The 24,360-nt window shown below is 41.1% G+C and overlaps 2 protein-coding genes across 2 annotated transcripts in view; both read left to right on the forward strand.

The window, feature by feature from the left end:
• Positions 1-364: 364 nt before the first annotated feature.
• pcyt2 (phosphate cytidylyltransferase 2, ethanolamine) lies at positions 365-10,487 on the forward strand. Its single transcript, XM_056372755.1, has 12 exons — positions 365-670; positions 3,741-3,829; positions 4,917-5,078; positions 5,203-5,354; positions 5,451-5,492; positions 5,632-5,770; positions 5,877-5,959; positions 6,273-6,350; positions 6,845-6,910; positions 7,967-8,032; positions 8,827-8,915; positions 9,041-10,487. Exons 1-12 carry the CDS (start codon positions 546-548, stop codon positions 9,156-9,158), a joined length of 1,209 nt encoding a protein of 402 aa, XP_056228730.1. The 5' UTR covers positions 365-545; the 3' UTR covers positions 9,159-10,487.
• A 1,936-nt stretch (positions 10,488-12,423) lies between these two features.
• The window catches only part of gnav1 (guanine nucleotide binding protein (G protein) alpha v1), a 28,379-nt gene continuing 16,442 nt past the window's right edge, over positions 12,424-24,360 (forward strand). Inside the window, exons 1-5 of the mRNA XM_056371632.1 lie at positions 12,424-12,979; positions 13,336-13,427; positions 21,286-21,378; positions 21,940-22,100; positions 24,181-24,309. Coding sequence (XP_056227607.1) covers positions 12,850-12,979; positions 13,336-13,427; positions 21,286-21,378; positions 21,940-22,100; positions 24,181-24,309 — 605 coding nt within the window. The 5' untranslated portion in view covers positions 12,424-12,849. The remainder of the gene's footprint in view (positions 12,980-13,335; positions 13,428-21,285; positions 21,379-21,939; positions 22,101-24,180; positions 24,310-24,360) is intronic.

The raw sequence follows: 24,360 nt of genomic DNA on the forward strand, positions 1-24,360 counted from the left end.
AGTTTGACTCTGACAAAGAATTTTAAGTAACTTTCTAGCTGTATTTATCATTGTGGAACAGGTACTCAGATCCTAAGTAAAATGAAGCAATACTACAATGTGATGTGTGTGCAACAGGATGGTCCATGTCAGTTAGTTTTTTATATATATATATATCTGGATTATTACTGCAACATTTTAATGTTGTAATTAAACTACTAAGTAAAAATTCTGAGTTCATTCTGAAAAATACAAAAACAGGGCATTCATTTTTTCTTATATGGATCATCCCTGATGTGAATGCAGTAAATGCATAACGCTTCCCTGCTGATCACGTGACATGACTGATTACGCAATCAGCTAGTCAGCGTGAGAGGATTCGTTCGATATGACGTAGTACTGGAGGCGTTGGCCGGTGTAGTGTCAGTCTGAGTCCGACAAGAACAACATTCTCTCCGATAATCTCCGCGAAGAACTAGGAGCTGACTAAGTAAAAACGTTTAAACTTACTCTACCTCTCGTTTTTATTTGTACCACCACGAAGCTATTTTCTTGAACCCGTCAAAATGATCAAAAACGGTCACCACGCCACGGACGACCAACAGGACGAAGCCGGTTGCAGTAAGCCGGGTAGTTCAGTGCGCAGCCCGGAGAAAAGGAAGCGCGTCGTCCGGTTGTGGTGTGACGGCTGGTGAGTCCAGTCTGACTGACCTACATACTCTGTGCTGGTTTATTAAACTGTTTCCCACAGTTTGTGTCCCCCATGTATGCGGTCCCATGTGCATTAGCATTATCAGGAACCATTGGTGGGTTAGCATGCTAATACTAGCTAGCTAGCTACTTACATTAGCAGTTTTGTAACTTAGCAACAGAAGTTTAATCATTTCATCATCCATATCTACCTTAAATACTGTGTTGGTCGCAGCTAACGTTACATTGTCTTAAATGTGTTATTTCCTCTTGTAACAACTCTTCTCGTTTACTTTCTGTTCTAGCAGCCCAACCCAGACAACTAAGGTCTTGTCAAAGCAACACAGTTATTAACGCTGCTGTGTGCTTAATAGTTTCTTTGTATTTGACTGATAAACCCCAATTCTTAAACCTATTCCTTCAGAAAGTGTTCTCCTAGTACACCTGCTGCAGTCGTATACCTGCGTATCAGTTTTTACGAGACAGTGCCATGGGGTAACTTAGGGACATGGTCCTTTCTGTTCATAGACTCGCAGTATTACTGCCGGTTGTGCACATGTTTGTTTATGTATATATGAAACGGTAACTAGACAGAACAGAAACTATGTTTATTTATAGGATAGGAAGAACCACAAGGTGAAAACGCGTGAGCCGTTGTTTCCTACACAGGTGTTTTCTACGCTAAACTCACAGGAAATTTCTGACAGCCTTTAAATGCATAAATTATGAAAACAGTTAAGATGTCGAAACCACATTGCTGTAGATACACCATATTCCTTAACTGTAACCTCTTATTTGAAATCCTGCTATTAATTCCTCCAACTCCAATGTTATTTTGTGTAAACTATTGGCAGCGTTTATACTGTGTAATTTCTGATGGGTTGGGTAATGCTGAGTACTTTAAAATTATCTGGAGATTACTCAAGGGCATTTATTTACTCTCTCTGTTGGTTGGTTGAGACTAATTCATGCTAACTCATTGGTCTGAAAAGCAGATATCTGCTGTTATTTTAAGCTCTGCTGTCTCACCATTGTACTATGATATACCCTGATCCTCACATGATTTAGATGCATCTGAAGTCACAACTAACCCCTAATATGCACTGTGTAAAGTCTTTCCTGGTCTCACTCTGCACAACGAAGTGGCTGAGTTACTGATAGCTAGTTTGACATAGCCTGTCTCATGTGGTGGTTATAAATAACTAACATAGTGAACATCTTGTCCAGTGTGATGTAAAAGCAGCATGTTGGTGCAGTGGACAGGGGTTCCTTTTTTGGGGACTGATGGAACATACAACACAATGACGTGAAAGGGAAGAGATTAAATGTAAGATTATTCAGCAGTAAACTGCAAGTGTCAGAAACCCAAATTACTTCACAACAGTCTTAACGAGATATTGGGTTCATAGGAACCGATGTGGTCCAGCACACATAACCAGGGCATCTGCAAAAAAAATTATTCGGATAAAATACTGAGATGTTAACTGAGCCAGGAAAAATTAGACTGTGTGACACATTCCATCAGTTACTGCTTTCATTAACAAGGCTGCTAATGGTGCCCCCAAAGGACAGTGTCTCTTGATTGTTTGATCGATCTATGAACTAATGTTACAAATATACAGTATGTGTACATTTGTGGACTTTCAAAACTGTAAAAAAAAAATTTGTGACTGTATCTAGTTAAATAAGAAATGTCATTTAGTTGATTGACAGTTCTAAAATGTCTAGAGGCAAATAATCACAAAGTACACTTGTAAAATTAGGAAACAGTTTACAGTGTTTGCTTTTTTTCTCTTGGATTACTAAAACTGTCAAAGTTGTAGCTCAGTAGTGCAAAATTATCATACGGTAACCACTGATTTGCATATACATCACTCTCAAGAAGTGACATTTATACCTAGGAGCATATTTCCTCACTGATCCTGACCAGGCCAGGTGAGGGAGGTTGGAGGATTACTGGTAGGGAAATTGAGACTAGCAGCTTGTGCTAATGTCATTATAGAGGAGAGGTCTTGCCACTGGAAGAACAGTGACAGATGGGGTGTTTTTATCAAAGCAGTGAGATCTGTTGGAAATGCCCTGCAGGTGCAGAAGTGTTAACAGGAAGGTGTAGTACAGACCTTAAAGTGAAAGTGAGTGAGTGGGTTGAATTCCTGAACCAACTGGGAGAAGCATGATCAAAACATTTAGTTACTATTGTAACTCCTTCAAAAACTCGCTTAGATGTCTAAAAATAAGTAATAGTAATATTTTTAGCAACCTGTTTTCCTATACAGCACATGTAACTTATCAAATATTTAGTCATTCGAGATCTCTTAAATTAGCACACATATAAATGTGTAATATGAGCCCACTTTTGCTAATAAATTATTTAAGACAGTTTTTTGTGCAGCCAGGGCTCTTAACCACTAGCAGCTCTTGTGAGTCTGCTCAGAGTTTGTGGTTGGACTAGAGTCTGGACAGTCCTGAGGTATGATTGTTTTCTAACTGTAGGAATGTGAAACTGTAGGGTGCTGAACACAAGTATATTTTCATCAGTTAAGAGTTTGAATATATTGCAATAAGCTAGGAGAAATCACATTTACTTCTATTTTAAAGAGGCAAGTCAACACAAATCATTGACTGTAGAAGTTACTGAATGGCAGAAAGCAAATAAATATGACCGTACACATAGTGTCTTCAAGCATTACCTTTCTCCCACTAACCTTTATCGTTTTCACTCACCATGTTAAAAGGGCTATCAGTCTGTGTTGTGAGATGTAAACTGCTTGATTTAGATAGCATGTTTTTACAGCGGAGGAAAAAGTAATGATAAGATAATGTTAAACAATAAAGCAAGCAGAATTGGCCAGCTATCATGCAAAAGTATCTGAAAGACATTTAAAAGACAACGCTGCTGTGACTCTTGAGGGCTGTGGCAGTGCTAATTGTGAGGGCCACGTCCCTTATTGTTATGTGTGTTCATCTGTGTTTTTCTCTGTTTTCACCTGTATACTGTTTTGACTGAGCAATTGTAGTATGTATTGTTTTCCATGCTGAGGATGGTGTCATGTCTTTATCTGTCTCCACAGTTATGACATGGTACACTATGGTCACTCCAACCAGCTACGGCAGGCCAAAGCCATGGGAGATTACCTCATAGCTGGAGTCCATACAGATGGTAAAACTGCCACAGACTCTCACACACATCCTGATACAGATATTCCTGTAAAACTTTTTTTGATTAAGTGTTCACTGTTGATCACTGTACACTGATTGAATACGCAGTTCTGATTGACTGGTGTGGTACTCTACAATGAAGTCCTGCTATTGTGTATTTCTAATCAAAGTCAATACAATTTGTGGCACAAGACCACAGAGACCACAGAGTACTCTTCAGTTACTGAAGACAAAATTTAGATTTTTCCATCGTTACTTGTAAGCTACTCAAGCAGCATAAGTGATTACTGTTAAGAGGCTGAACAGCAATCTAATGTAAATGTTCACATAAGATTACCTTTTATATTACAGTGTAGAATACAAATATTATATTGGTCTTGGGGATCTAAGATTTTTGCTTGAAATAAAATATTTTTCAGTCATTTCTTTAGGCCAGATGACCTGCGTATTTGTAGTATAACAGTGTAACAAGACTAGGTCAAAACCTAGTATAGGTTGTGGAACCGCTGCAAACAACTGACATCATTGTCTCTTATTTGCATTCTGCATAGTGTCAACTGTTTTCAGCTCTTTATCTGTTTGTTTCTCTCCTACTCTCTGTGCGCACACATTATTTTAATACAGCCGAATTTCCCTTAAAGCTATTCTCATTTACATGTTTTTCCATTTTTGTTGTCAGAAAACACAACTAGTTTGAAATAGTGACTTAAATGTTAAGACCATTAAGACGACATGTTAACTTCCAGGCCACTTCCAAGCTACTGCTGTGCTGTGCTTGACTGCAACATTGTCTGACAAGATCACCAAACACTGAAATTAAAAACAGACTGTACTGTGATATCTGCTATATGTACTTGTAAAATGCTCTGGTGCAACTTTGATCACTCAACTCTTTCACTCAGTCAGTCAGTCACGGACATTTGTGGTTATAGGGCTGGCCCCGCTGTTGCTGTTCAGCCAAAAGGAATATAGAGTAAAGGGAGACCAGTTGAAAGGGATGACCACCACCTACATTATTCATAACTGACTACACATTTGTCGGTGATGTACCAGTAATAAGCAATTCTTTCCCCATCTCTTTCTCAAAGCGGAGATTTCCAAACACAAGGGTCCTCCAGTCTTCACTCAGGAAGAACGCTACAAGATGGTACGGGCAATCAAGTGGGTGGATGAGATAGTAGAAGGAGCACCTTACGTCACCACCCTGGAGACTCTGGATAAATACAACTGTGACTCCTGTGTGCATGGAGGTGAGTCAGTTTAATCTGCTCCTGTTTCTTGTCTTAACATACTGAGTGTCATGTATTATTACTGTCCAAGAGTCCTTCTCAGTGATGTGATCAGGCTTCCAAATGTAATGCCGCTGTTTACCAGATGACATCACGCTGACTGTAGATGGCAAAGACACATATGAAGAGGTGAAGCGTGCAGGCCGGTACCGGGAATGTAGACGCACACAGGGTGTCTCCACCACTGACCTGGTGGGACGTATGCTTCTCATGACCAAAGCCCATCACAGCAACATGGTGAGTTTGGTGTCTGTGTTTAGTGTATGGATAATAGTTAGATAATACATGACAATGATAATGCTTTGCTGTTGATCTAAACTATCATTTCTGCAGGATAACCCAGATTACCAGCAGCATACAGACAACTTTGGAAAGGTATGGGCCTTTTTATGTTACTACAACATTGTTATGTCAATAAATTGTGATATTTATTACACATAGCCTATTCCACATTGTCCCACTGACAGGAACGAGTCAGTGTGAATTCAGTACTGTATATGTTGTTGTGTTCTAGGGTCCTAAAGGCCACAGTCCCTGGACAGGAGTGTCTCAGTTCCTCCAGACGTCCCAGAAAATCATCCAGTTTGCCTCAGGAAAGGAGCCACAGCCTGGAGACACCATCATCTATGTGGCTGGAGCATTTGACCTCTTCCGTATCCTTAGCATGTAGAGATAAGCAGTCCTGAGTTATGAACTCTGGGTAACAACGTTTCTGCTTTGTATGTTGTAGTAGTTGCCTTGACCACAAATTCCCCGCAGACATCGGCCATGTTGACTTTCTAGAGATGGTGTATAAACAGGCAGAGAGGCCCTACGTCATCGTAGGTCTGCACTTTGATCAGGTACGCCTCATTACTCACATGCACTCACACACACATCTCAACAAACACACTCTTAAAAGGGTGAAAAATGCACCCCTCCTTGCTACGTCAGTGGTTTTCAAGAGAAACATTTGGAACAAGTTAAAGCAAGAGCGGCTCAGACTTCATGGTTAGACAGGGAAGAAGGCCCTCATAAAACTGTTTGCAGTTGTAGGAATGGAAGCCCATATCACTATTACACTTACTGTGATCTGTCCTTAAGTTTCAAGTGTGTTGGCTGCATATCAAAAAGGTACAAATGTAAAAGTAGTCACTGAGCTCTTCACTCTCTTAGGAAGTGAATCGGTACAAGGGGAAGAACTATCCAATCATGAACATCCACGAGAGAACGCTGAGTGTCTTGGCCTGTCGGGTGAGTTCACACACACAGACTGAGAAAATGTTCAGCTCAGCAGTATGTATTTCTTCCCCGCGCACTCAAAGCACTGCAGGCTGAACTTGGCTCTGTGCCCCTCATTCCTGCTGGTCAGCTATCAGTCTGGAACAATGGGTCTCTGTGCCCCCTTCTGCACTGTGTGTGTTTGTGTTGAAATTAAAATGACTTATGAGAATGTTAAACAAACCAAATGTGTTACACAATCCTAAAACCGCTAAATTGCTTTTCTCTGTCATCAGTTTTACTCAATGCTTGATGACGAGGTACAGAATTTGCCAGAGTTCACCCAGTTAGCAGTAAAAACACTTTCACCTTTTTCACTCTGCTGTATTTCAAAGAGGCTATTTAGTTAAACTTTGCATTTAAACAACATTTAAAACAGCAAAAGTTTGAGAAAATGTTATAATTGAATAGCAAAATCAATTTAATGAACCTGTTTTTTCCCTCATTATTGTCCTGGCTGTCTCTAGTACGTGTCGGAGGTGGTGATCGGTGCACCCTATGCGGTGGGCAAAGACCTGCTGGATCACTTTAAGGTGAGTTGCCTTTGTACAGATAGTACAGAACAGACTGTCTGTTCATGTGGTTTTTATTCAGTGTATTTATAGCTCTATTTTACCAGGGTAGTCTGTTGAGATGAAGAACTGTTTTGCAATAGTTTTGGCCAAAATGGAAGCATAGTAATTTTACATAATGTTACATCAGCAAACAAAGAGCCAGTCTTCACATGAGGAAGAAAAATAAATAGAGGAGGAAACATACACACATGAAAGCACAACGTTACTGTACCGGACTATACAATAAAACAACTGCCTTTCCCCATTTCAGTCCTTATAAGCAACTGAATACCACCTCTAGCTGTGGGTAGAACAGCATTTAAAGCAGAGTAGTAGTACTGGGGTGGCATCAAAAATTACTATTCAATTTTATTCGATAATTTAGATTTTTGAGAAGTGCATCACTTTAGATTTAGAAATAACTGGGATTCACTCAAAACGTCTTGAGTGAATTGAATCATATATCAAGTCTTTGACAGTGTAGGGATAACAACAGATCACTGTTGGGTTGCTGCATTTGAAAGATTCATCCCAACATAATTCATGTATCTATGACAACAAAAAGGGTCCAATTCTGAACATAGTGGCGCCCCCTTGTGGACAGTTGTAATATCAGCTGAAAGACCATTAACTTAAACACATTAAGATCTGTGATGGAGACTGTAGGTAGTTAACAAACCAACATCACAGCCTTTTTCTTCAAATGTAATGCACAGTTTGCAAAGTCTCAGATAAATCAATAACTACTCACACACACTAATAGTCCCATTTACTTGTCTGGGTAAATAATGTGTGGCTATAAATAAAAAGATGAAGTTAGTAACAAGCTTATCTTGGCAAGAAGGAGGGCAGTAATACCAGTTATGCAAAGTAACAGGGATCTGCACATACACCTGCCAGCACAGGGCTTCTCAGTGACAGGCAGTTACTCCACAGTGAATGTTCAGATACACAGGCATGTATTTACAGGGAAAATGCAATTTATGTCTCTCTGTGGTGACGGTCGGTTTAAGGTGTTCTTGTATAACTTTGCAGGTCGATCTGGTGTGCCATGGTAAGACGGAGGTGTTTTCTGACAAGGATGGGTCAGACCCCTACGCGGTGAGTACAGGGTCATATCGTCTCTGATCAAAGTGCAGCCGCACCCATTATTATACTGCATTTATATATTGCGTGTGTTTATATTTGAGATTATTTCAAGGTCACAATATGCTGTTGGCCCAATGTCTGACTCAAACAGAGGAATGCTGAATGCTGTCAGCAATGCGATGTAAACAAATATGTGATACATTTTTCATTTTTCACAACAGTCATCAATTTCAGGCCATGAATACACAACCTGTTAATGCAGCTTTGCCTTTTATAATCTTTCAATGATGACCTTATGTTGGGCGTTTTTGTCCACTGCCCTGAGCACTAAACTCTGGTGTATTATCATCTCAGACTGACATACCTTGTCATACACCATCCCTTGCTTGTCAGGCTGCTTTCAGTTGTATCTTTGTAGCCTGCACAAACATACAAAGCAGAAAGCAGGAGAGAATTACCATAATGCTTTGTAATTTGAGGTAAAATTAATTTGATTCTATTGACTAAATGAAGTTCATTCAAACTTGGAAAAAGAACTAGATGATCTTTCTTTTTGTTTTTGGTGTTTTGTTTTGTTTGCTTCATGAGGAAATCAGATATAGTTAAGTGTTAGCATGAGTGATGAGGTACAGTTAAAAATGGTACTCCTGGACTAGCTACCAGGATACTCCCAGTATCAGTCCTGGTTATTGGTTCAACGTGAAGGAATGATGAGTGTTCAAGGGTTGACGTCTTCATTCACAGGGGATGACAGGACACGTGGCCTCGCTTGGGTTGAAATAACCAGTAGTGTGTTTTTCCTTCAGGAGCCTAAGAAGAGAGGGATATTCAGGACCATCGACAGTGGAAACAACCTCACCACTGATGACATTGTCCAGAGGATCATTGAAAACAGGTCAGAGTCTCCCCATGCTTAATTTAGCTCATACTTCCTCATCATCTTCTTCTATATTTTTTAATTCTATTGATCAGTCTGTATGTCTTTACTCTGTTTACTGATGTCTCATTTCTTGTTCTCAGATTGCAGTTTGAAGCCAGGAACCAGAAAAAGGAGGCCAAGGAGATGGCGGTGATTGAGGCAATGAAGAAGAGAGACCAGCAGGAGCAGAGTGAAGCTGCAGCCCAGACTGCTCACTAGTGAGACCTCCAGCCTGGGCCCAACTGGTTCTGTGTCTGATCTACTCCTAGTACTCAGCTTTAAAGAAGGTGGACAAACTGACCCAGACAGATGTTGTCCTAAACCAGGCCTGGCTCTGGATAAAATGACCCCGGTTTCCCTTTTGGTCTCTAGTAGTCCACTGGTGCAGAATCCTGCTTTTAACATTTGGTGAGGCAGTGTGTCCCACACACTGCTGGGTTAGCTCCTCTCAGCTCTTGTATATGGACTACTCCAGCCTAAATGGGATTAGATTAGATCTGCCTTGACAAGAACACAAAGAATCCAAACATATAACACGTACTATGACTTTTAACCAACAAAATCCCTTTACACATCTCATCCTCCACAAACAACTTTATTTTTATCTTCTTTCATGTTGTACGTATGATTGTGTCCATGAATTTACACACTGCATGTCCCTGTATAGGTGTTTAAACTGGTATATTAAGTTTGTAATTATCCATAACTTATTGACAAAATGTTAACATCATTGTTAGTTATGTTTTTAGATTTTAAACCAAATTAGTTTTTAATGATCAGTCTTAGAGGTGGTAGCAGTAAGGTTGAATATTTTTAATACATTTAGAAAATGTAGATTAATTTCAATTTCTGTGTTTTTGTCTTGCCTAAAAAAACATAATTTCTACGTTAAATCATCTGTGAAGTAGTCTTCTAATTTTAACTCTTGATTTTAACTGCCTGAATTTGCACCGTGTGTGTGTGTGTGTGTGTGTGTGTGTGTGTGTGTGTGTGTGTGTGTGTGTGTGTGTGTGTGTGTGTGTGTGTGTGTGTGTGAGTGTGAGTGTGAGTGTGTGAGAGAGCGTGAGTTAAGTGAGGTCAGCGAGTGAGGGTTTGCGCTGTAAATGACAGTAGTGCCTCATTCCAAGAGCTAAAACTAAATTGAGGGCTGTGAATTGTATCAAAACGTCTGAACTGCTGCAGTGTCTCTACAACTATGGATAAAGTTGTTGAGTTCTACTTTTGTCAGTCTACATTTAAGAGAGAAAACTAGAATGTCCTCTTCTCCTTTTTCACAAGACAATCGAAGAACTGAAAGATTTGGGACCCGGGTTCACCATCAAACTTGAACGTTACCGTCTGTTTCCTATTCCTATGATTATATGGGGCGTATTACTTGGACATGAATGGTTAATGTGTGCGTGTGTGGGTTGGAAGGTGGAATGGTGGCAGCCTGAGAAATAACTAAGTTTCTAAATATTATACAGTGAAAATTTTCACAACCTTTCAATCACTGTATTGCAATGTGTAAATTTCCCTTTATTAAATAAATCGTTAAAAAATCGCAAAGTGTCATCTGATGTGTGTTTTACAGCAGTAGTATAATGCGTGCAGTCTGATGACAGAGATCTTTGTTGGATCAGCACAAAGTCACGCTTCGCTGAGTCAGTGAAATGAGGCCGCAGCCACTCAGAAACCGCTAAATCCGAGTGCTCTTGTCCCATTCACACTGATCTCGCATTTGAACAAAAACTGCAAACCGTCACCTCATTACGAACACAAAGAGTCTTTAATCCACCAACCCGAGCACCACGGAGGAGCTTCTGCAGGAAGGATCCTGTCACTTATCTGAGAGACACAACAGACCACAGTCTTTGTGGTGTTAGGCACCCCGCTGTAACATCAAGACTCACTAGCCACTAAGCTGTTGTTATGTTTTTTTTCACTATTCTGATTTTCAGCGGGTGATATGGCAAAGATAAATGTTTATTTTACACAGGGCCCCAGAGGAGGACCATTTGCTAAAAACTGCAGCAGGTGGAAGGATAGGACAAAAAACACTATTATATTATTCTATATAATTGTTCATTTTAATTCTTTGTTTTACTTTTCTCTAATGGAGAAATACTTTAACCTCTTCAGGTCTCTAAAAACCTTTCAAATAAGACAAAAGAAGAAATAAACTCTCAAAGAGAAACTACCAGCTATGGGCCAGTCTGAGTTCAGGAACCTGAACCCACAGGTTTCCTGCTGTCCCGCACTGAGTAGACAGGGTGATAGCATAAGGAGAAGACAAACAGAGAAACAATGAAAGCAACAAGTTTGACAAAACACCGTCCTATGAAAAGACAGGGCGACAAATCTATTTTTAAAGAGAATAATTGGTTAAAAAAAAATGCAGAAACATTACACAGAATTTGAAGGGCTGAGATAAAAGTGTTATTTTGGTGATTACAATTTTGATTCAGAAGAACTAAATATCCGTATAAAGTTTTTCCAATGTGACAGAATTTTATTTCAAATTCCAGTATATGTACAGGAAAAGGATCATAAGCCATAATTATGATCATGACTGTTAGAAGCAGGTCAGGGGTTCAGTTCATTGTGTTGGTTCTGGTGATTCACCCTTGAGGGGAGAAGGCAGTCATGTACAGATTAGTAGGTATAGGTGCAAAAACCCTACACAGTGGCTGAATAACCCACAACTCATATCCACCACAGCTATTTTTACTGACTTTGCCCCGGACTGTGTGACAGTTTGGGCTCACTTCATAGACATCTGTCCTACTATCCTGTTAATACTTCCCTCTTATTTATAGTGGTGGAAAATCAATCACAAGTGTTGCATTTAAAATCCTAACCAAGTAAAAGTACAGAGGTTTTATCAACAAAATGGGAGCGGAAATAGGAAAAAAACTAATTTATATTTGTATTACTTTTCTCTAATGTTTGATTTTTTTGTGAGATATTGGATAATTTTACCTCTTTTGGCTTCAGTTATTTAAATCTTTGTTTTAATGGAGGAAGTGCTGACAACTCAGATATCTGCAATGTGACAGAGGCCTCAGTCAGACACTGTTTTTATAAAAGAGGTCACAAGCCAAAGCCTAATTTAATGTTTAATTTTAATCTTTAATGTTTATAGACTGACTGTATTTCCTAAAATCACCGTATGTTATTTTAATACACAAACGCTTACCCTGGAAAGTAACTGGTAGTGGGTAAAAAGTACGATATATATGGAGTACAAGTATAAAGTTACACAGAATAGAAAAGTAAAATACAACTGAGAAACGCATTGAAGTGCAGTACTGCAGTAAATGCACTCGGTTACTTTCCACCAGTGCCACTCCAACATCCGAGCACAGGTGACACACGTAGTTTTCCCAGCATGCAGAGGTAAATACATGAAACTGCGCGATCAGCACTTTAGTCCCTCGGCACGTCACTTCCCAGGGAAGTCCAAAACTTTTCCATCTGGGCAGCAGGCTGCGGTGGGAGGAGGCTCTTTCAGGATTAACTGGGGTCTTTGCCAAGGCGGCAGAGCAGAGTTTGAACCGCTGTGGCGCACACTCACAAAGCAGTTGTGTGTTTCCTCTGCTGTCCACAGTCGCTTAAAAGTTACCACGCGTTAAAAGCCGCCACTGACAGTAAGAAGAAACACCTGGAGCGATGCGTAAAATCACTGCTGCCCACCACGACTCCGACTTTGCGAGTTTGAAGGATGTTTCGGAGATGGCCTGAACTTTTTTTTTTTTTTTTTTTGAGAGTGAACTTTTCTGCTCAGTAAGATTCACAGGAACCGACTGAGGAGGAGCAGAAGCGATCGGAGCATGCAGCTTATAGAAACAAACTCGGGGTGATCCCAGTCTGGACTCCCTGTCTTTGTTTTCCGCTCTGACCGGGGCCCGGGAGGAGATGAGTGCTCGGGATGGGACTGTGCCTCGGTACCGAAGTAACAGAGGAGGAGAAGAAGGCGAGGACACACAGTGCCAAGATAGACAGAGACCTGTATGAATACGCCAAACGGGAGATGAATGTGGTTAAAATACTCTTGCTAGGTGAGACTGACCATCCTGATATAAACTTTTATCAAGAGTTGTTATCTTGTACCTGAGTCTGTGCATTTGTATCATACAACATATGAATCTAAATCCTCCAAACACCAGTGTCTGTAGCTGGTTATTTATTGGATGACATGATAAAATTCCTCATTTTGCCTGGGAACTGGGAGTTGAAAGGTTTGGGAGACACAGTCACAAATCCTCTTTAGGAACCACCGTTTAACTTTACTCATTGCAGATTGGATGGTAAAGCTCCTCCACAGATGAATAGATGCCAGTATAATATGTTTTATCTTTAATACATGTTTTTTGAAAAAAAAAAAAGCAGATTTAACAACTTCAACCTCCTGCAGGTGCAGCGGAGAGCGGTAAAAGCACTCTGGTCAAACAGATGAAGATCATTCACAGTAATGGATTCACCAAACAAGAGCTAACCAGCTTCAAGGTTGGAAACACACACACACACACACACACACAACACACACACACACACACACACACACACACACACACACACACACACACACTTGATCAGACTACAGCTTCCTTCAACCTGCCTGTTATTTCTTTATCAAATAAAAAACTAGTAAATGCTTTAAATAGACCAATGTGACATTTGTTTAGTTGGGGTAACTGTCATAGTTTAGTTTCAGGTAAGAACCTGATTCCAATAGAAGAAGTCAAGAGGTCGGTTTATGCTGCAGGCACGGTGATGCGTTGTAAAATGAAAGTTAGATAAGATAAAAGATGGGGAGGCAGTGATGGAGATGAACAGGAGATGAGATGGAAAACGAGGCGATGTTTAGTTCCTGTGGGGGACTGAGATTTCTCATGATACCCAGGGTCAGATCCAAGTTGGTATGCAGTGGTTTGGCTCGCATCTGCTCTTCTCTCTCTCTGTGTGTTGTGAGCGACTCGCAGCCAAATTCCTCTGTTCTACTAGAAGTTGGGATGGGATGGGGTGGGGAGAACGGAGAACGCTGCACACACACACACACACAGAAAAGTTTCACCCTCATCAGCTTGTTGTTACTGAAGGCTTAACCTCCTCCACACCCCCCTCCTTTAACCTCTTACCATATTTTTACTCCCATCTTTCTCGTTCATTATTCTGCATCTTTTTCTCTCCCTTCCTCTTCCTTGTTTCTGTTATGCAGAAAATTAATGAGTATGTGATGACAGACAGGATCTGTCTCTGTCTCCATCATTCTCTGTCTCCACTGTCAGACTGTGCAAACTTCATAAATGAAGATGGTTGAGTTTGAACCCACCTAGACACAACAGAGAGAGACTATAAAACTGAAGCAAGGGTCCAATACTGAACCAGAAATGACTTTAACATTATTTATAAAAGAACTGTATTTGCATAGGGGGGTTGGTGTTTATGGTTTATGTGTGTGAACATCCCTTGTGCACAGATAATATCTGTGTTCTGGAAATACGCAAAACACTGTCAAACTTTGCCCTTTGGCAGATGCTCATTGGCCAGGATTATGCACTCACACACCGATAGAACAAATGAAGGTCCCAGTTGTTTGCACAGGCAGCTGGGATGTTTGAACGCATTCCTAGATATTAAAGACGCCTCAGCTCCTTCTTTGGACTCCTCTCTCCCTCTGCTGCCGCTCATGTCTCATAACAGTCACCTTGTGTGCAGTTCGCTGTCCCGTTAACACATGCAGGCATCGTTCTTTTGTTTATTGGACTGTGCGTGGTGAAAGAAAGCTAATCCCTCAGCAGGTCCATTTTGTGCGTTATCAGAATAGAGTGGGACTGTGTGTTTGAACCACAATACTTAACTCAACATCTCTCCCAATATCTGAAAGGTGTAAACGAAACGATGCAGCGTTAGTCCAGCTCGTTAGCATGCTGGTATTTGCTAATTAGCTCTAAAAAAAAAAGTGCACCTGAGGCTGATGGGAATATCTTTAGGTTTGTAGGTGTTTAATCTTGAACTTAAGTATTGGACAAATTGAAATCTTGACCTGATGATGGTGCTGGATGAAGTCAGGGGAGTTATTATAATTCATCCTCTGGGGAACATGAATGTCTCAACCAAATTTCAGGACGAATAATCCAGTGGTTGTCGAGATGTTTCAGTCTGGACCAGGGTGGTGAACCGACACACATTATACTTCCTGCAACACTATAATAGACTGTAGGGACATACAGAAAAATAATATAAAAAAACTACTCCTCTTATAGTATTTATACAGCTCTATAGTCGGTATACAAAGAGCATGCACACATGCAATAACACATGTCTAATTCCAGTAGTCAGCTCTCTTTTGTTGTCTCTGCTGTCAGTTGGGTTTGCCTTTGTTCTCAGGTGACGCCCTTATTTTCAAGTGGAAAAATGACACTAACCCACGAACCCGCCCATCCCTTCCCTGACTATCCCAACCTCCCACAGCAAACAGCAGACACACCCTTCTGCACACACACACACACACACACACACACACACACACACACACACACACACTCTTACACTCTTACAAACATCACTCAGTGCATATCTTTACACACATGCGTTTGTGTTTATCTCTGACGTCTGACTACCTGCTTTTTTGAACAAGTGTCTTATGTGTGGACACGAGTGCTGCAGTAAAAGATCTCAACCCTGCCTTGAACTGGACAGGTTATCCCTGCTTCACGTTATCCGACCTCTCAAATGTCCCCTGAAGGCACAGTGAGAAAACCCCATCTCTTTATTTCTCTGTCTGGCTCTTTGTGGCCCTGCCAGCCAGGTTTGTATTGCATTAGGACCATGACAGGACCTGCTTGGGAGGAAAAGTAGGAAGGGGGCTCCTCTTTGTCTCATCCCTCCTTTATTTGCAGCCCCGGGCCATGGTGTTGTTTTTACTGTGGATAGGCTGATGGGCTGAGATTTTTCCCTTCATGCTCTTCCAATACACACAACTCTCTGTCAACAAAAGTGATGCTTTGTGTGTGTGTGTGTGTGTGTGTGTGTGTGTGTGTGTGTGTGTGTGTGTGTGTGTGTGCGCACGTTGGTGTGCCAATGGTTAACATTTTTGAACTGCATTAATATTTTTCAGCCTGGAATCTCTCTGTTGATTCAGGTGTTTGTATGAATATTTGTCTCAAGGATACTTTTCTTCAAAAATTCAATAAATCTGGGAGCTTTATCACCAAACAGCTGTGAGGCTGAGAAACCGACAGAACCTACAAACCTACAATAACACTCATGAATACTTGGTTATCCATTGTTAGTGGAGCAGTTTTTGGTTAATGATTGAATGTCAGGCCACCAACGATTCAGACACATTCTTTGTTGTTGTGTTTTTGTAGCAAACGCTGCGACACAAGACAACTGCTAACGGCTGTTAGTTTTCTGTGCCCAGGGAGTCGATCCAAACAGCAAGCTGGGCAGCAAGCAATAGAACAATAGTTCAGTGTATCTGGAAGGATTTAGAGATTACACTGTTGTAATGAGAGTTGTGATATCTCTGCTGATGCAAAGTGTACCACGATGTTCCCACAGTACTTTAAACTGTGATGGTGGTGATGGTGGTGGTAGTAGTATAGCAGCCAGCAGCAAACAAAGGTTGGAGAGGTGTGAGAGATTTTTGTCTGTTGGACTTCCTTGTAAACTGATCCGCAACCATTACATGCCCACACACACACACACACACACACACACACACACACACACACACACACACACACACACACACACACACACACACACACAAGCCTTCTGGGGCTGCAGGTGTGTCTATGGTAATCTGAATCCACTATCAGCTATACGTCACCTCTCTGGATAAGTATGGAGTAAAAAGACAATGTTTTGACTGTGTGTGTGTGTGTGTGTGTGTGTGTGTGTGTGTGTGTGTGTGTGTGTGTGTGTGGGGCACAGTGTTTGTTTATTAGGGCTAATGTAGCCGTTTAGCAGAAAGTGGGTTTGTATGTAAAAGCAGCTACAGGCTGGTCGGTCAGCTGCTCCAAAAATGTTACAGTTTCCTGCACATACTGTTTGTCACTTTGAGAAACAGCTGCAAAGACTTGTTCTACACATATAAAATGTCTGGTGTTATTTAATCATGACCTCCACCCTCGCTCTCTGTCTCCCACCTTGAGTCAGACAGGGAGGGACTGGGAAACAACTGATAAGGAGGACAAAGGTGGAGGGAGGGAGGGAAGGAAGGAAGGAAGAAGAATGAACTAGCTGAAGACAGAGACGAGGGTGCAAACACTGGATCATATGTGAGTAGTAGGAAGCAGAGGAAGAGAGATGAAGGAGGCAGAAATTGACCTACAATAAATACTGCGGTTGTGATGATTGGCACACAGTTGTTTGTTTAACTCCAGGGTAATTTTTGGGATCATAATTTGTAATGTTGTGTAATCATATTTCATTATTTTGAGAAAATCTTTTTGGGCTGAGATTTGCTGCAAGTTCAGTTGGTACATAAGCCTTTTTATACAGATTTCTGTCACGTTGTTGCTTTTCCTTTGAACAGACAGCAGAGAGGGACAGGAAATCTGGATAGAGAGTTGAAGTAAGTGCAGCCTACACAAGCCTTTCTAATGTAGGTTCAAAGGCCCCTCCGTACTGCAGACAGCCTCAAAATTGTACACTCTAAAAGATTCAGGATTCTGCAGACTTACTTCCAGTGAACAAGCTTGGATACAACCACTCAGCTACCCACCAAAACACGTTGTGGCCCTTGAGGCTTGACGAATGTGTTTCCTTCCTCATAAAACATTTTCAAAGCCAATTGTTTGAATATTTTAAGCCTACAGGGGTTAAAACCCTTATTTTTACACCAGCTAGCACTCTTCCTCTTGCCTGGCTTCTCTGACACATTGCTGTGTTTTTCGGCACATTACCGTCATGGGAACATGGGAAAACATCACTAGGATTGTGTACCTCATGGCCTCTCCTGCTTGTACGTGTGCTTGTGTGTCCTCATGCAAACAAATGGGGACCCACTCATAAAAACAATTTTCCATCATAATTCCACTAGTGGTCAAAAACTCCACAGGATACCTTTAAAGCTGAGGAGTCCTTCCCCTTTTGTGGTCAAAAATCACACTTTAAATCGCCATTTCAAAAATAAATCTGTGCCCTCATACTTGCAAAACAACAAATTTAATAAGGTGAGAACAAGTTCTTAGCTAGAAGTTACACATTATTAAAGAAGCCATTTGTAAGTTTGTGATAACATTAACAGCTGTTTACGTTCTAATCCTGCCAAGAGCTTCAGCTTCTGTTGCATTTAAAGAGGTTGGATGCTACAGTGACTCGCTATCGTAATGTGACAAGATGGTCCGGCCGTACTGGAGCTAGCTGGTTAGCATGCTAACTTCTGTAGAAGAAAGAAGTTATAGAAATAGAAGCCCAACAGAAGTGTTGTTTTCCACCACCGGAGACAGCTCTTTGGGAGTAAGAAATTAAGTTTGTTGTTGAACTTGCAACGTTTCTTCTCGACTGGTAAGTAAATAGCTGTTAATGCTAATGGTGGCTTTGTAACAATAACAAAACCTACTAATAGCTGCTTTGACATAGCATGTTTGAGACCAATGAAGTTTTTAGTGGAAGAAACTGACTTGACCTTTAAATAAAAGTATGAAGGAGTGAAAGTTTTTCTTCTTCAGCTGTGTCCTGCTTCTCCTCAAAGACTTGTACCTTTTCATACTTGAAAGCCTCTCTCGGTCATAAATACTGCACGCAGAGTTTTTCCAGGGAGTAAAGGATTTGTTGTCTTCAGTCATATTTGCACGTCTCAAACCTCAAGACTTCCATCACACCAACTTTCAGTGATTTTTATGAAAGGTCCAATATTTATTGTTCTTGAGACAATATGAATGAGTTTTTATTAGATAACAAATTTAGAGCGATATGAAATTGCATATCTGAGGTGATGACAGTGATGGTCAGGCAGGGGGAGACAAACACACAGAGCCGCTTATTTCTGACACAAATCAATGAAGCGCTGTCAGCGAAGCTTCTTCTGAGAGAGACTAATTTGTCCCTAATGTCATGGTGTCGGCAGCCCTGAGCCCAGCTCTGCTCGCAAGATGAAGGCCTGTCACCTCACACATTTATCTCACCTCACACATTTCACTGGGAGAGCAACACATCTCAATCTGGACACTGAAACACAGAGAGAGAGAGAGAGAGAGGAGCAACCAGACTGTGATAGAATCGTGATGGAATGTGAAGCTTATCTTTAGCTGGCAGCAGAGTGATGGAGAACACACACACACACACACACACACACACACACACACACACACACACACACACACACACACACACACACACCTCCCAGCTCTCTTTAGGAGTCACTCTGCTCAGTCACTTGAGTCTCCAGGTTTCCGAACAGTAAGACAGAGTTATGAGCCGTGATGTGATAAACACTGTGCTTTCACTCTCTTTCACTCTGTAGTCTTGATAGCTGATCCTTGGGGTGTGATAGATGCAAACACACACTTTGTTTCACATCTTCTAGTTTTGATTCAACAATAAGTCAAATGTCATAAATGGGTGATGTTGATAGACCTCATTAGTCTTAAAGCTGCACTAATAAATATATTTATGTTAATAATAGTTTAAATTACTGCCAGCTTGCTGGTAGTGACAAACCCAACACTGCGGGTCCCCTCACCTCAGCTGAACGTTTTAGTCTTTTTAAGCTTATTGTTTTGATTTTACAGTCTGCAACCGTAATGTTTAGTCCAGACTAGGGCTGCACAATCAATCAATTAATAATATAAAAATATTATTGAAATCGCAATATAGGCAAGTGCAATATCCAAATCGCAGGAGCTGCAATTTTTTTGATAAAGGTAAAATGTGTCACAATATTGTTTTGCATTGTTAGCACCATAAGTGTTGTGGTGCTAGAGAGATGCCTTGGCCTACATCCTAGTCTCCATACGTGAAGGATCATGATTGTTCGGTACAAAAGTCAATAAGAATCACATCAACATTTTTTGTTCTCAGTGAAAATTAAATGCTAAAACAACCATTCTCACTGAAATCGCAATCACATATCGCAATCTCAATATCCGCCAAAATAATCGCAATATGATTTTTTTTTTGCATATCGTGCAGCCCTAGTCCAGACTCACCACTGTCATCACCGCTGTTTTTGGTAGCAGGCAGATGTTTTGATGAAAAACCTCAGATAAACCTACTGTACACTCACTACCTGTCCAGCACCAAATGACAAAATTAGCGACTAGCTTGTCAACATAACTGATTTAGCAGCTAAAGAACCAGATATTTTTCTTTGGTGGAGGCCAAAAACAGAGCTAAAAGGAGCGTGAATATTGGATTTATATTTGTCAGATGGGACAGAAACACGACTCCAAATAGAGGCCTGTGTCACTCCATCAAGTGGATGTGTAAATAGGAACTTTTTGACAACATTTTTCACCATATCAACTTTATGAGGTGATAATATGCCAATGGTTTGTAACATGAAATGTGTATCAAATCTTCAGACAGCCACTAATTTCCATTCATCTCAGCACAGGATTAAAATCAACGGAAACCACTGACTTACTTGAGTCCTTGTTTATTGCATCCACTTAAGAGACAGCCTGTCACATACCCCCTGTAAAACCACAACGTGTCATTATGACAATTAATCTTTTATAATAAGTACAATGTGTTCATCGGTGAGCTTTAATGGGGCTAGTTGACAGATTTTGTTACCTCTGGACAATCCTCAGATTTTTTTCTTTTCTTTTTTCTTCTCCTCTAACTCACTACAAAAAAGGCAAAGTGTCTAACTTTTCTTTCTGGAAAGTCTTCCTTATTTGTCCTGTCACATGCTTGTCTTTGGCATGAAAACAATCAACTGAAACACCTGCACTATACTTTAGTGCACTGGTTCTCAAAAGCAAAAAGGGGAATCATTTATTTTCACTATAATTCAATACATAAGGAACACAATGACAGAATGTGTGGCTATTGGTCATGGGCTTCAAACACTTTCTTTAATAAAACATCTAAAAGCAAAAATCTTATCAGACAGGAGACCCTGGGACAAAATCTTGTCAAATGGGGGTCTGTGCTCTAATTTGTGTCCTTGATGTGAAAAAGTTTTAGAACCACTGTTTTAGTGAAGATGCAGTCATAAGTCAAACTGAAGCAAACACAACAATGTGCAACACAATTAGAAAGTGTAAAGACTCTGTGAGTCAATTCTTTGACCAGACACTAGTTTATAAAAGCTTTTTGGTGTCAGGTTTATGTCTGGATTTTTGTTTTGTCCTGTTGCCATGGCTGTTCATGAACTTAACCTCTGAACTTTGTCCTTTGGCAGCCTGCAGTGCTGGATAACCTCCTGACCTCCATGAAGTTTGTCCTCCATGGCATGGGCGTCCTCCGGATCAACCTGGCTAACAGCAGGAACAAGGTAGTCCATCTGCATGTCTCTGTGTCTACTCTTTGTCTAGTTTTCCTGCACTGCACCCACATCACCACTAGAGAGAAGCATCTGAGCATGCTTCATATGGCATCACACACATGCATCTCACACACACACACACACACACACACACACACACACACACACACACACACACACACACACACACACACACACACACACACACACAGCAACAGTTTGTTTGCATGACCGGAGAGCAGAAAGTTAGACGATAGGTGGGTGGTTTGATTGTGATGTTCAATTTGATTTGAACTTCATTGTCAAAAGTATCAGAGCTCATACAGTATCCACCCACTCTGTACATCTGCTGGGAGATGATGACCAAAGTATTTCCTCTATTAAATGTCAGCAGAGTGTGCATGTGCATGTGTTTGCGTGCATATCCATTCATTTGTGCATCTATACTGATTACCAAGTCTAGAGAGAACGGAGACAGACTCATAAACTTTTCTCACATCCTTTTTTCCATCTGGCCTCCGCTCCTCCCTGATCATCCATCTACATTTCCGTCTTCGTCCCTTCTCACAGGTCCACGCCCATTCTGTCCTGTCGTGTGGGCGGTGTTTTGATGAAGAACAGGTGTTGTTTCCTTTCCTGAGCCATGCCCTGTCCTGTCTGTGGACTGACCAGGGGGTGAGGGCCGCGGCGGCCCGGGGATACGAGTATGAGCTTAATGACTCAGCGCTGTAGTGAGTACTCTTGCAGCACACACTCACGCTGGGCTGAGGAGATGCAGGGGTCTAATTAGCTGGACTTAGCAGCTGATGCTTGGCCGTGTGCTCGCTGTCACTGGGAATCAGAGTCTGGAGAGTGGAGAGGACAGAGGGAGGGAGACAGACTACAGTAAATTGTAATTACATGTACCTCCACAACTATTAAATACATGGGTATGACATCTTTGAAATACATGTGTTTGTTTTGTATTGGTTTTGGCTTTGTGCATATAAAAGCAAACAAATGGCACACAAAAAAATACTCAAACGTACAGATGTGAATAAATGTGCCCACATAAAACGTTTAAAAATGTGCAAATATAAGGAAAAGTCAAAGGTGTGCAGGCACAGTAATGAAAGTAAAGAAGTGAGGTTGGAGATGAAGACTGAAAATACGACACGAGTGCAGAGGGGATGGTGTGTGTGACGCGGGAGGAAGACAGAGCTGGGACCCACCAGGAGGCTGTCTGTTCTCATCCTCTACCCCAGCTAGAGGCCTCGGCTGTGGGGTTATCTACACCGACAGGCCCCCTGGTTCCCACTGAGAACTACCGTACATCACCATCACCCTCCGCTCTCCTCAGACACACACACACACGTTTGTTTTTCTATATCCGTGAGGACATTATTGACATAATGTATTCTCTACACTCTTACCTTAACCTTAAAGGGAATTCTGGATTAGTACAACTTATCTTTTGTAGTTTAGCCATCATTATTATCAGTAATAACAAGGTTGTATTGGCCAAGTCGGTTGCTGAGATCTGGGAACGTGGTAAAGAGAGGTCAGATGGGGGAAGAAAACAGGTGTTCAGATCAACAGACAAGTTTTGAACAAATCCACAGGTAAGTCAAACTTAAAGTGAAGTCTAGAAGGTTAAATTATATTATTTTACTTACGTTATATAGTGTAATTGTAAGATACAGTTTGAAGTGTGCTGACTTTTGATTTTTCTGCAAAATAAAACCGTTGAGATAATCTGGCTTGTCTTGGATACAATGTTAATGTGTTCCCATATCTTCAGCAATTACTTTTACTACAATATTACGATAACTGATAGAAAAGATGAGCAAAACTACAAAAATGAAATAAACTGAAAATCTAAACCTAATCCGAACCTTGAACTAAACCCGAATCTTAACCCTTAAAGTTGATCTAATCAATATTCATATGTGAAAATGGACCAGATGACTAGGTGTAATGTGAAAGACTCTTATTTATCAGGTGGCCACAAAGATGAATCCAAATGAGCGATTATAATCATTGCCACTGTTCAGTTGACAGTTTCTCTGCTGCCCCCCCACGCGCCCAAAAATCAATTAATACAGACTTCTGAAGAATTGCAGACTGGTCCAAATGTACTACCTTAACAAAACGACCCCTGTCTCTAAAACTCAGACTGGTCCTCACAAAGACAGAAGTACAAAAAGAAATAAACACACACGCTCGCATGTTGTCTGCACTTCCCAGCGTCCGGCAGGCAGTGGGTTTTTTAAGCAGCAGGATGTGTGTTGCTGTCTAAGAAACTGATTCGGGATGACTAGTTGAGAATGTCACAGGCAGTTCAGGTAAGTGTAGATGTCAGTGTGTGTGTGTGTGTGTGTGTGTGTGTGTGTGTGTGTGTGTGTGTGTGTGTGTGTGTGTGTGTGTGTGTGTGTTTAGAAAAAGAGCACATCTCACCGTGCACACACACATGATACAGTTGATTACACTAGCTGTGTTAATAGCTAATCTGTGTTTGAAAGCTTAGCCTCAGTGTGTTATTATGGTAAACCACAGAGTGAATATTCATTGCGATGAGCTGCTGCGCCCCCTGGGCCTCCAGTCTTATCACTGCACACTCTACCCGCCAACTGGCACGAGCCAGGAGCCTGCACGAGCCTACACATCCATAACTGATACCTGATTTTATTCCCTTTTTGATGTCAAATTTGTCTGCAGGTTATTACATTTATCATTCTTTTCTCTTTCTTTTTCACCTTGTCTTTCACCTTTTTTGCACCCTTCCTTCTCTCTTCTTCTCTCTGCCTCCTCCTCTTCTTCTTCGTTTCTTAGTTTCTTTGAGAACATGGCCCGCATCGCGTCTCCAGACTACGTGCCCACAGAGACTGACGTTCTGCGAGTACGACTGAGGACGACGGGTGTGATAGAGACCCAGTTCAAAGTCAGCCACCTCATTTTCAGGTAGACACCTTTCACTTTGCTCTTCATTAAGACATAATGCTGCACAATAAG

The sequence above is a fragment of the Seriola aureovittata genome, chromosome 3 (assembly GCF_021018895.1).
Source record: "Seriola aureovittata isolate HTS-2021-v1 ecotype China chromosome 3, ASM2101889v1, whole genome shotgun sequence".
NCBI lineage: Eukaryota > Metazoa > Chordata > Actinopteri > Carangiformes > Carangidae > Seriola > Seriola aureovittata.

Excerpts from the sequence above, each read along its gene's own strand:
- pcyt2 (XM_056372755.1), top strand. The coding sequence starts at position 546 with ATGATCAAAAACGGTCACCACGCCACGGACGACCAACAGGACGAAGCC. Across the intron at positions 671-3,740 it reads CGGTTGTGGTGTGACGGCTG|TTATGACATGGTACACTATG; the intron begins GTGAGTCCAGTC and ends CTGTCTCCACAG. Across the intron at positions 5,771-5,876 it reads TGGAGCATTTGACCTCTTCC|ACATCGGCCATGTTGACTTT; the intron begins GTATCCTTAGCA and ends AATTCCCCGCAG.